At 43.0% G+C, this 13,632-nt stretch overlaps 1 protein-coding gene across 1 annotated transcript; it reads right to left on the reverse strand.

Moving 5' to 3' along the window:
* Positions 1-5,513: 5,513 nt before the first annotated feature.
* CER1 (cerberus 1, DAN family BMP antagonist) lies at positions 5,514-12,495 on the reverse strand. The gene is made up of 2 exons (XM_040327339.1): positions 11,998-12,495; positions 5,514-5,926 (listed from the first exon to the last, which is right to left on the reverse strand). Exons 1-2 carry the CDS (start codon positions 12,493-12,495, stop codon positions 5,663-5,665), a joined length of 762 nt encoding a protein of 253 aa, XP_040183273.1. The 3' UTR covers positions 5,514-5,662.
* Positions 12,496-13,632: the final 1,137 nt, after the last annotated feature.

Raw genomic sequence — 13,632 nt, forward strand, 5'->3', positions numbered from 1 at the left:
GCACCATTTAAATTAGGCGCGTTCCCGCGCCGAGCGTACTGCGCATGCTCAGTCCGTCAAATTACCCGACGTGCATTGCGCTAAATGACGTCGCAAGGACGTCATTGGTTTGACGTTAACGTAAATGGCGTCCAGCGCCATTCACGGACGACTTACACAAACGACGTGAAATTTAAAATTTCGACATGGGAACGACGGCCATACTTAACATTGCTTAGACCACGCCGTCGTATCTCTTTTGTGAATCTGGCCCTAAGATTTTACAATCTCCCTGTATACAAAAAGGTACTGAATACCTTGGACTGTCTACTTTCCGAAAAGGGGTTATTTGGGGGTATTTGTACTGTCCCTCAAGAAATTATATATATATATATATATATATATATATATATATATATATATATATATATATATATATATATATATATATATATACTATATATATATATATATATATATATATATATATTGTATGTATATATATAGTATCTCACAAAAGTGAGTACACCCCTCACATTTTTGTAAATATTTTGTTATATCTTTTCATGTGACAACACTGGAGAAATTACACCATGCTACAAGCGCCTCCTGCACATATACGTCGGCAGAATGGCACGGCTGGGCACAAGCACGTACCTATACGACCCGGTCCGAAGCTCCGTTACTGCGGCCGCAGGACCCGCGGACGCGATCGCCGCTGGAGCCTCGCTATTGGTCCCCGGAGCTGAAGAACGAGGAGAGCTGTGTGTAAACACAGCTTCCCCGTTCTTCACTGTGACGCTGTCATTGATCGTCTGTTCCCTGATATAGGGAAAGGTGATCAATGATGTCACACATCCAGCCCCGCCCCCCTACAGTTAGAAACACATATGAGGTCACACTTAACCCCTTCAGCGCCCCCTAGTGGTTAACTCCCAAACTGCAATTGTCATTTTCACAGTAAACAATGCATTTTTATAGCATTTTTTGCTGTGAAAAAGACAATGGTCCCAAAAATGTGTCAAAATTGTCCGATGTGTCCGCCATAATGTCGCAGTCACGAAAAAAATCGCTGATCGTCACCATTAGTATAAAAATACAATAAAACTATCCCCTATTTTGTAAACGCTACACATTTTGCGCAAACCAATTGATAAACGCTTATTGCGATTTTTTTTACCAAAAATAGGTAGAAGAATACGTATCGGCCTAAACTGAGGAAAAAAAGCTTTTTTATATATATTTTTGGGGGATATTTATTATAGCAAAAAGTAAAAAATATTGCAAATTGTCGCTCTATTTTTGTTTATAGCGCAAAAAAAAAAAAAAAAAACGCAGAGGTGATCAAATACCACCAAATGAAAGCTCTATTTGTGGGAAAAAAAGGACGTTAATTTTGTTTGGGAGCCACGTCGCACGACCGCGCAATTGTCAGTTAAAGCAACGCAGTGCCGAATCGCAATAAGGGGCCTGGTCCTTTACCTGCATTTTGGTCCGGGTCTTAAGTGGTTAATGTCTAAACCGCTGGCAACAAAACTGAGTACACCCCTAAGTGAAAATGTCCAAAATGGGGCCAAAATTTCAATATTTTGTGTGGCCACCATTATTTTCCAGCACTGCCTTAACCCTCTTGGGCATGGAGTTCACAGGTTGCCACTGGAGTCCTCTTTCACATCACAGAGCTGGTGGATGTTAGACATGGTTCTCCACCACCCTCCGTTTGATGATGCCCCCACAGATGCCCACAGGGTTTAGGTCTGAAGACACTCATGCAGCCCAAGACCATGACACTCCCACCACAACACCTACGCTCAGAATGCAAGGATCAAGAGTGTGTTTTGCATGTATAATGCAGGGATCAGGAATGTGTTACGCTCAGAATGCAGGGATCAGGAGTGCGTTACTCTAAGGCCCCGTACACACGAGAGGATCGATCCGCTGAAATTGATCCGCGGACCGGTTTCAGCGGATAGATCCCCTGGTGTGTACAATCCAGTGGATATTTTTCCGCGGATTTTTTTCGCCCGGGGATGGATTTCCAGCTGATCAAAATTTCTTAACATGCTAAAAAATCTATCCGCTGGAATCCATTCCAACGGATTGATCCGCTGGTCTGTACAGACTCACCGGATCAATCCGTCCGAATCCATCCCCCGCATGCGTCGTAATGATTCGAAGTGGAAGTCCTTATATCACAGCATCGCGTACGTCGCCGCGTCATCATCGCGGCGACGGCGCGACGCGTCACCGCGGACGGAATTCCGCAGGGATTTTGATCTCATGGTTAGTACAACCATGAGATCAAAATCCGCCAGAGGATTTATCCGCGGAAACGGTCCGGAGGGATAAATCCTCTCGTGTGTACTAGGCCTACGAATGCAGTGTTCAGGAGTGCATTACCCTCAGAATGCAGGGTTAAGGAGTGGGTAATGCTTAGAATGCAGGGTTCAGGAGTGCGTTACCCTCGGAATACAGGTTTAACCGGTTAACGCATGCCGCATGTATATGTACGTCCACAGAATGGCACGTACAGGCATATGGGCGTACATGTACGTCCCCGCCTTTCTGCGGGTCGGGGGTCCGATTGGGACCCCCCCGATACATGCGGCGGTCGGAAACCCACAGGGAGCGATCAGGGACGAGGGCACGGCTATTCGTTTCTAGCCGCCCCCTCACGATCGCTCCCCGGAGCTGAAGAACGGGGAGAGCCGTATGTAAACACGGCTTCCCCGTGCTTCACTGTGGCGGCTGCATCGATCGAGTGATCCCTTTTATAGGGAGACTCGATCGATGACGTCAGACCTACAGCCACAGCCCCCTACAGTTGTAAACACACACTAGGTGAACCCTAACTCCTACAGCGCCCCCTGTGGTTAACTCCCAAACTGCAACTGTCATTTTCACAATAAACAATACATTTTAAATGCATTTTTTGCTGTGAAAATGACAATGGTCCCAAAAATGTGTCAAAATTGTCCGAAGTGTCCGCCATAATGTTGCAGTCACGAAAAAAATCGCTGATCGCCGCCATTAGTAGTAAAAAAAATAATAATAAAACTATCCCCTATATTGTAAACGCTATAAATTTTGCGCAAACCAATCGATAAACGATTATTGTGATTTTTTTTACCAAAAATAGGTAGAAGAATACGTTTCGGCCTAAACTGAGGAATAAAAAAATGTTTATATATGTTTTTGGGGGATATTTATTATAGCAAAAAGTAAAAAATATTGATTTTTTTTCAAAATTGTCGCTCTATTTTTGTTTATAGCGCAAAAAATAAAAACCACAGAGGTGATCAAAAACCATCAAAAGAAAGCTCTATTTGTGGGGAAAAAAGGACGCCAATTTTGTTTGGGAGCCACGTCGCACGACCGCAAAATTGTCTGTTAAAGCGACGCAGTGCCGAATCGCAAAACCTGGCCTGGGCATTTATCTGCCTAAAGGTCCGGGGCTTAAGTGGTTAAGGAGTGGGTTACCCTCAGAATGCAGGGTTCAATAGTGTGTTACGCTCATAATGCAGGGATCAGGCGCTTGTTGCACTCAGAATGCAGGGATCAGGAGTGCGTGCTCTCAGAATGCAGGGATCAGGCGTGTGTTATGCTCAGAAGGCAGAGATTGGGGGGGGGGGAGTGATGTGAAGGGCGGTAGAGGACATTGCTATTTGGGTGGCCCTGCCCATAGCAGTATCCACTTCCCCCTTCACATTACCCCCCCTCCCACATACATACACACACACACTCAGTAGTATCCTCTCCCCCTACCCTCACATAGCAGTGTCCAACGCCCCCTTGACATACCCCCCCCCACACACACACACACAATAGTGTCCTCATCCCCCCCTTCCCTCCCATTACAGTGTTCCAGTTGCATCCTACCTGTAGCACAGTTCTGGACATGGGGCGGGAGCAGGAGCTGGCTGAGTGACTTTTCATATTAACAAGCTAGTGATTGGTTGCTTAGGACCTAGCAACCAATCATCTGCGGGTTAACTAGAAAAGTTAACTTGGCCAGCTCCTCCACCTGATCTCTGTCCTGTGCTGTGGTGCCTCTCACTCTCTACTGTTCACTAATGACAGACAAGGAGGAGGCAGGAGGGGAGGGAGAGAGGAGGACCACGGTCTTCAGGTAGCCCACGATCTATGGATGGCCGACCCCTGATGTATTTTATATGTGTTTAGTTGTTTGCCTGGAGTTCTGATTTATATAAGGAAATGATACAGAAGGAAGGACAGTTTAAACATATTGCAAGTACAAACACATCCTGTTGACCCTGCCAGGAGGGTGTTGTGAGCTTGTGAGCTTGTAAAGCAAAGCAGTACTGAAATCCCACGTAGTGTTTCAGCCCTGACCATCTCACCTTTATGAACTACAAACCCCCCCCCCCATGTTGTAAATTTGAGGATGGGGGAGGTGTCTTAACTCAAGTCAGGAGCTGGCAGCTTAGCACGACAATGCTTGTTCTTTTCCTGGGAAAAAAATCATGGCTGGCTACAAAATTCAATGCAAATATAATTTTTAATAATATTAAACAATAAAATGGCATATGCAGTAATTACATGTTTTATATCTTTTTTTTGTAAGAAAATTGGAGATTGTCTTTAATTATGAAATACCAAATAAAATGTTTTTTTTCTGGTTCTAACATAATCTGACAAACTGACACTAAGGTAAAAACAAAACAAAACAAAAGAAAGCTATCAACTATAGACCTAAGGAGAAACAAATATGGATGCCTATTTAAAGGCCCTTTCCTGAAATGTGAGTTGATTGATTCACATGAAGTATGTAGATCAGAAGTTGTTACTTCAATTGCTGGATGCTTGTGAAGGCTCATTGACTAAAGCCGCGTACACACGGTCGGAATTTCCGATGGAAAAAGTCAGATATTCCGACCATGTGTATGCCCCATCTGACTTTTTCCGTCTGAATTTCCGACGGACTTAGATAGAGAGCAGGTTCTCTATTTTTTCTAATTCCAACTGACTCAAAAGTCCGACCGTGTATAGGCGGCATAAAAAGTATTGAAGCCAGACACAAAAAATTAGCTATGATCAGCAATGGAAACCTATTGCCGCATACACACCATCACTTTATGTGATGAAAAAAAACGAAATTTTCTGTGAAGTAAAAAACGACGTTTTTGAAACTTCAATTTTCAAAGACGAAGTTGCCTACACACCATCGTTTTTCTCACAATGTTCTAGCAAAGCGAGGTTACGTTCCACCACGTTTTTCCATTGAAGCTCGCTTCATAAGTAGCTTCTGGGCATGCGCGGGTGAAAAAACGTCGTTTTAAACGACGTTTTTGCTACACACGGTCAATTTCTGTGAAGTAAAAGTTGACGTTTTGAAAAACGACACATAAAATTGAAGCATGCTTCAATTTTTTTTGGTCGTTTTTTAGAAGACATAAAACGACGTTTTCCCTCACACACGGTCAATTAAAGTGACGTTTTTAAAAACGTCATTTTTTTTCATCACATAAAGTGATGGTGTGTACGCGGCATATAAGTTTCTGTCAGTACAAGTTTTCTTTAGACACATTCTGCTCTCCTCTAATTACCTAAGGGCCATATTGTAATAAAGGAAATGGCCTATCAGCTCTTTGAGTATATAGGTTTGGTCATTAGACCAAGTTATATTAGCAGATGAGGATTTCAAGCTTGTCATTATATTTTATTAATGTTCATAAGAACTCCTCATTCCATGGTTGTTGTGTCTATAAACCATGCACTTGCATTCTTCAACCATCATAACAACTTTTAACACACTGCTGGATCCCGCGCAGTTCAGCCTAAGGTGGTTCATCCTGAATTTAAATGGTCGACAAAGAGAACATATGTTGAGTTCTTCTCTTTGGTTCGGTACATGTAGAGAGTTGCATTTGCCAAAGCACAGATTATTTTGTATCATTACCTCATCACAATTCTCATGCGTTATATTCTGTAAAGAAAAAGATATATGTAAATATCAAACAGAAAGTTCCATAGTTTTTTACATTGGCAATATATGTTCAGCATTACGCAATAGCATTTTACTTATTTTAAAGAAAATTCATAGCAATGCAAAATACTTGTATGAGAAACCAGTGATTGAAGCTGCCATTACCTAATTGCACCATTTGCATACCTTTCCGGGGCAGTGTTATCACTTGCAATACAGCTGAAAAGCTCTAGCTTTACTTCCCCAGTACCTTTTGTAGCCATGAGTCAGAAAATTATAGTGTCAAAACCTGTCTTGCTGTATGAGAGTTTTAAGAATGTGATTTAAAAGACAAGTTTGTTCAAGTTGTTGTTTAATAGGATAGTGCAAAGGTTAATAAAGATAACCCATAGTATCCAAAGATATCTAGGTTTACAGTACTCAGATCAGCTGAGATTAGAAGGGTACTATGGGTTATTGTACTTTACACATTATTACTCGACTTTGTAAAGGCTTCACTGAAGAGTTATGTATACTGTATGTGCTTTACAGTGTTTGAACATGTTAGGTGAAAATAAATATTGTTTGATGGAAAGGTCATTGATAAGCTTCCAAAAATCCCTCTACATTGGTACCTTATGGGTTCCAGAGATATGAGATGGCAGTTGCCTGATCTGGCTGCTATCCGCCAGGTTGGACAATAGCCTTGTGTGTATGAGTGACTGCGGAGATATCACTGGCTAACTTTCTAGGTTAAGAGTTCACTGCATTGGCTAGTGTTCATGCCCTCTCCTTCCTCTTTTCTCCTCCTACCCTCTACTCAGGCACAGGCATAAACCTGTGTTCTTGGTGTTGATAGGTGTACACACGATCGGGTTTCTCGCGGTGGAAACACCGCAGAGAAACCCAACGAGAAAACCGAGAACCAGCTTGGTCCCTTTTCCCCATGTACACACGGCCGGTTTTCCCGACATGTTTTCTCTTGGTCGAGAAAACCGTCAGTGTGTAGGCTCCACCACAGTGTTTCCCTATGGAAAAACTGCAGAGGAAAAAAACGCTGCGATTCGCAACGAGAAAAATTAAAACATGTTCTGAATTTTCTAGTCGTGAAAACTGCTGGAGAGCTTACACACGGCCGGTTTTCTCATCAGACGAGAAAACTGATCGTGTGTACGCGGCTTAACTCTCTCCATTGACATAAACACGTACTCTTAGCAATGCCAGGTGTACAGCTTTATGGCTCTCTCAATAGTTTACTGATACTTAGCTGGATTCACGTAGGGCGGCGTATGTTTCAGCCGGCGTAGCGTATCGTATTTACGATACGCCACCATAAGTCAGAGAGGCAAGTGCTGTATTCACAAAGCACTTGTCTCCTAAGACAAGTATCGTAAATGGGCCGGCGTAAGCACGCCTAATTCAAATTATGAAGAGGTGGGCGTGTTTTATGTAAATAAACCATGACCCGACGTGATTGACGTTTTTAACGAACGGCGCATGCGCCGTCCGTGGACATATCCCAGTGTGCATTGCTCCAAAGTATGCCGCAAGGACTTATTGGTTTCAACGTGAACGTAAATTACATCTAGCCCTATTCACGGACGACTTACGGGAACGACGTCCATACTTAACATTGGCTAGGCCAGCTTTTTGTTGGACTAACACCTTACTTAAACGGCGTATCTTTACTGCGACGGGCAATCGTACGTTCGTGAATAGGCGTATCTCGCTGATTTACGCATTCTAGGCATAAATCAGTGTTCACACCCCTAGCGGCCGGCGGAACTAGACTGCCTGCGCCGTCGTATCTTAGCTACATTTAAGTGTATCTCAATTTGAGAATACACTTAAATGTACGACGGCTTAGATTATGAGTTACGACGGCGTATCTACTGATACGCTGGCTTAACTCTTTCTGAATCTAGCTAACTCTCTCCATTGGCATAAACATGTACTCTTAGCAATGCCAGGTGTACAGCTTTATGGATCTGTTAATAGTTTACTGTTAGGTCCCATACACACCAGAGGATTTATCCGCGAATACGGTCCAGCGGATCGTTTCCACGGATAAATCCTCTCGAGGATTTCAGCGGATTTCTCTGCGATGGAGTGTACTCACCATCGCATTGAAATCCGCGCCGAAATCCTCTGGCGATGCCGTGTCGCGCCGTCGCCGCGATTATGACGCGACTATGTGCGCGACGCTGTCATATAAGGAATTCCACGCATGCGTCGAATCATTACGACGCATGCGGGGGATCCCTTCGGACGGATGGATCCGGTGAGTCTATACAGACCAGCGGATCCATCCGTTGGGATGGATTCCAGCAGATAGATTTGTTTAGCATGTCAGCGAATATTCGATCTGCTGGAATCCATCCCAGGGGAGATATATCCGCGGAAACAGATCCGCTGGAGTGTACACACCATAGGATCTATCCGCTGAAACCCATTCGCTGGGATTTTTCAGCGGATGGATTCTATCGTGTGTATGGGGCCTTAGTCTCTCCATTGACATAAACCTATACTCTTAGCAATGCCAAGTGTACAGCTTTATGGATCGCTCAATCGTTTACTGATACTCTCTCCATTGGCATACACGTGTAGTCTTAGCAATGCCAGGTGTACAGCTTTATGGATCTCTTAATAGTTTACTGTTAGGCCTTGTACAGACGAGCGGACATGTCCGATGAAAACGGTCCGCGGACCGTTTTCAACGGACATGTCTGCTAGCAGATTTTGGTCTGATGGTTGTACACACCATCAAACCAAAATCCCCGGGGACAGACAGCGCGGTGACGAGACGGTGACGTGGCGGCGACGATGACGCAGCGACGTACGCGACCCCGGAAGTTCAATGCTTCCACGCATGCGTCGAATCACTTCGACGCATGCAAGGGATTTCGGCCGAGCGGACATGTGCGATGAGTCGTACTGACCATCGGTCATGTCCGACGGCCCTACACACGACCGAACATGTCCGCGGAAACTGGTCCGCGTACCAGTTTCAGCAGACATGTTCGGTCATGTGTACGAGGCCTAACTCTCTCCATTGACATAAACTTGTACTCTTGGCAATGCCAGGTAAAGAGCTTTTTGGATGGCTCAATAGTCTACTGTTAAGCCTTGTACACACGATAGGTTAACCAGAGGACAACGGTCTGAAGGACCGTTGTCTTAGGTTAACCGATGAAGCTGACTGATGGTCCGTCATGCCTACACACCATAGGTTAAATAACCGATCATAAAGTGTAACAAGTAGTGCAGCGCAAATACATCAATAAACAATACAAATAAATATCGAAAAGAAGTCCATAAAGTGCACAAGTGAAGAAGGTCCAAAAAGTGCTCCAATATATCAAAGTGACTGAGTGCAATAAATTGAAGATCAGTGATCCATAGGTAAAGAACCTCCACCAATGTATATAGATGGCCTCTCACCTCAGCCATTCGACCATGGCTAGGTCACACAGCATGTTATACCTCCAGGGTATGAGCAAGGCACTTCCTGATTCCAACAGACACACAGCAAGCAGCAGCAGAGCAGCTCAGCCAGTTTCCGAATCCACAAGGAGATATATGTAAACAAGAGAGGGGACATACATGCCTTGCTCATACCCTGGAGGTATAACATGCTGTGTGACCTAGCCATGGTCGAATGGCTGAGGTGAGAGGCCATCTATATACATTGGTGGAGGATCTTTACCTATGGATCACTGATCTTCAATTTATTGCACTCAGTCACTTTGATATATTGGAGCACTTTTTGGACCTTCTTCACTTGTGCACTTTATGGACTTCTTTTTGATATTTATTTGTATTGTTTATTGATGTATTTGCGCTGCACTACTTGTTACACTTTATGCTTTTGGGACTTTTTATTTGAATTGATCCTTTAGTGCTGGCTTGCAATTTTTTTGGTTTGTTGTATTATTATTCCAGCGCTGAATTTTTTCCTTAAAATAACCGATCATGTCAGAACGCGGTGACGTAAAACACAACGACGTGCTGAAAAAAACAAAGTTCAATGCTTCCAAGCATGCGTCGACTTGATTCTGAGCATGCGCCCTATGGGGCCCACACACGATCGTTTTTTACCGATGAAAACGGTCCTTCAGACCGTTGTCCTCTGGTTAACCTATCGTGTGTATGAGGCTTTACTCTCTCCATTGACATAAATCTGTACTCTTAACAATACTATGTGTATAGCTTTATGGATCGCTTACCAGTTTACTGTTTGGACAGTTGGCATGCGCCCACATGTCAGATTACCCTCTAAAGTGTATGGGGTCTCCTGAATATTACTATAGAGCAATGCCAACTTTTACCCCATATAGAAATGCAGCATCCTCTTAATTATCTGGCAAACAAACGATTTTTAGTAAATGATGTATTGTATCAAAATCTATATTTTAAAACTAAAAAACACTTATATATCACTGCATATAATATGAATCTATGAAAAACAACATTAAATCGGATGTGCCACGGGGAAAAAATATTAAAAGCCAGCAGCTACAAATACTGCAGCTGCTGACTTTTAATATTAGGACACTTACCTGTCCCGGAGTCCAGCGCTGATCGCAGCAGAGCACGAGCGATCGCTCGTCACTCTGCTGCTCCCCCCGCCATCCACGCTGAGGGAACCAGGAAGTGAAGCGCTGCGGCTTCACTGCCCGGTTCCCTACGGCGCATGCGCGAGTCGCGCTGCGCCCGCCGATTGGCTCACACGCTGTGTGCTGGGAGCCGAGTGTTCCCAGCACACAACGGGCGACAGACGGGAAGTCAGAAAAACCCGTCTTTTGCCCGTAGCGTGTGGCCGGAAGTGGATGCAAATACCTGTCTTTAGACAGGTATCTGCACCCCCCTCCCCCCTGAAAGGTGTCAAATGTGACACCGGAGGGGGGGAGGGTTCCGATCAGCGGGATTCCACTTTAGGGTGGAGAACCGCTTTAATCTAAAGCATATATTTAAGTTTGAATAATATAAATTAGGCATGTTAAACGGGAATTATGTGGGTAGTATGTGGCCCTCTCGCTTCTTCTTTGTTGCCCTTGGTAGTTTAAGAGTTGAAATAGAACTAAGCCCTATCTGTTCTCCATTTCACAAAAGTTATACATTCTTACCTAAACAGAACCTGCGAGGTCCAAGTTTAGAATAGCACAATCTCAGTCTTACATAGAGTGTTCTACACCCTTATAATAGCTTTATCAAGTTTTATAGCACATTGCAAAATTGAACATCGTTTCCCCTGAGTATACAAGCTAATTAGTGCCTATTCTATTATTTTGACCTTCAACCTAAAATATGTTATTGAATATCATTAGGATTCAAGTGACACGCTTTGGGCTTGATTTACTAAAACTGGAGAGCGCAAAATCTGGGGAAGCTGTGCAGCCAATCAGCTTCTAACTTCAGCTTGTTCAAATAAGCTTTGACGGAAAAAAAATAACTGAATCTGGTTTCTTTGCAGACCGCACCAGATATTGTACTCTCCAGTTTTAGTAAATCATGCCCAATGCTTTTCACTTGAATCTTATTGATACAGTAAAACCTTGAATTGCGATCATAATTAAATTCCAGAAACATGCTTGTAATCCAAAGCACTTGTATATCAAAGCGAATTTCCCCATAAGAAATAATGGAAGCTCAGATGATTAGTTCCACAACTATTAATTCATAAGTCCTTCAGTTTATAGTCCATATAAAAAGATTATAGCAATGTGATAGGTTGTGTAACCATAAAATGTCCAGCCACAAATGGAAGCCTCCACAAGGGGATTAGAAGGAATATCCAGCAGGAGCTACAGAGTATAAAAGAGACGAGAGGCACCTCTAAGTGTAGCAATATGTTGCTAAATGTTGTACCTTCATTAAATGTAACCATTTAGAGGCTCCTCTCTTCTCTTTTATACGCAGTTGAGCCATGACGCTACTTGTATATCAAGACATCGCTTGTATATCAAGTCAAAATGTATTAAACAATTTTGCTTGTCTTGCAAAACGCTCTCAAACCAAGTATTCAATAACATATTTTTGGTTAAAAGTCAAAATGAAAAAAAAAAAAAAGAGATCAGTAGACCGTTACTCACCTGAGAAAATGGAATAGTCTTGCAGACTTCCCGCTGTATTTCTTGTGTTTTAACAGGATGAGGGAAATCCCCTGGGGCTGCATTAAGTTTATATACAAAGTAATTCCAGAATTTTTTGGCATTCTGATCTTCGGGTATGTTTGCCTTTTTTCCGCTGAATCGTTGAGGAATAAATGTCTTTTTGTTTCCTCTGAGGTTGAATTTTCCAAGTCCCACTTGGCTATGGCTTTTTGTTTCTTGAGTTTCTCTCGGTAAAATAATAAATTTAGCCACTCTGTTTTCTTCTTGATTTCTTTCTCTTGCTTCTAAATTGACATGTTCCTTATTTGTAAAGAAATCATGAATTACAAAATTCTGACGACCTTCTATATTTTTTGTGGAGCGATGATGAGTAGGGACAGAGTTATTTTCAACTCTTCGATCGGCATTCAGTTCTTTTCCTACAGCTTTAACTGTAGTGTAGAATATAATGATGAGACGGAAAATCTGGAGCCACATGTTGGAATACAAGTACCACAAGTATCACAAGCAATTTGTGAAGGGCTGTCTAGTTTTAAAGAACTAGAGCACATGATCTAGTTATCACACTACTGATTATTTTAGTGCTACAATCTAGGGCCTTTGATATTAGTGCTAAAATCTTGGCCCTTTGATATATTTATGTTAATTCAATCCTTTCCTATGTTAATGGTAATGTGTGAAAATGATCTTAGTAGATATTTGTCTTGAAGCCTGTCCTTTTAATGGCAAATGTTTTACTATTTACTGACAAGTCTGGTTAATCTTGATGTGTATTAGGGCTAGTAGGTAGATTCAAGTAGATGTGCCTAAACTTGCGGCGGCGTAGCTTAGCGTGTTTAGGCTACGCCGCCGTAAGTTAGCTAGGCAAGTACATGATTCTCAATGTACTTGCCTGCTATGTTACGGCGGCGTAGCCTAAAGCAGGCGGGCGTAAGGGCGCCGAATTCAAATGTGTGTTAGGGGGCGTGTTGTATGCTAATTGTGCTTGACCTTACGTTTTTCACGTATTTTGCGAACTGCGCACGCGCCAGGTGCCTACATTTCCCAGTGTGCATTGCGGCTAAGTACGACGCACCGGCCTATTAATTTTGACGTGGATGTAAACAACGTAAATCCCGATTCACGGACGACTTACGCAAACGGCGTAAAAAATTCAAATTTCTTACACCGTTTGCGTAAGTCGTCCGTGAATCGGGATTTACGTTGGCCATACTTGACATTACTATTCCAATAGGGCCTAGCTCTAACTTTACGCGGCCTATCTCTTACGTAAACGGCGTAAAAGTACTGCGTCGGCCGGGCGTACGTTCGTGAATCGGCGTATCTCCTCATTTACATATTCTACGCCGACCGCGATGGAAGCGCCACCTAGCGGCCATCCAAAATATTGCAATCTAAGATAGGACGGCCTAACTCTTTCTGAATCTAGCTATAGGTCTAAATGTTTAGATCAATGAATCGGTTAAGGATAATTGCAGTTATTTTTATTAAGCTACTTCTATATGATCTATATTGCCCTCCTCATCAAGTGGGCAAATAGTAAAAATTCGTAGCAGATTCAACAATCAGGCTGTCGCAGTTGCTAGAGTCTGCATAGGGCCAGCTTGAAGGGGT

Source organism: Rana temporaria, chromosome 1 (genome assembly GCF_905171775.1).
Source record: "Rana temporaria chromosome 1, aRanTem1.1, whole genome shotgun sequence".
Classification (NCBI taxonomy): domain Eukaryota; kingdom Metazoa; phylum Chordata; class Amphibia; order Anura; family Ranidae; genus Rana; species Rana temporaria.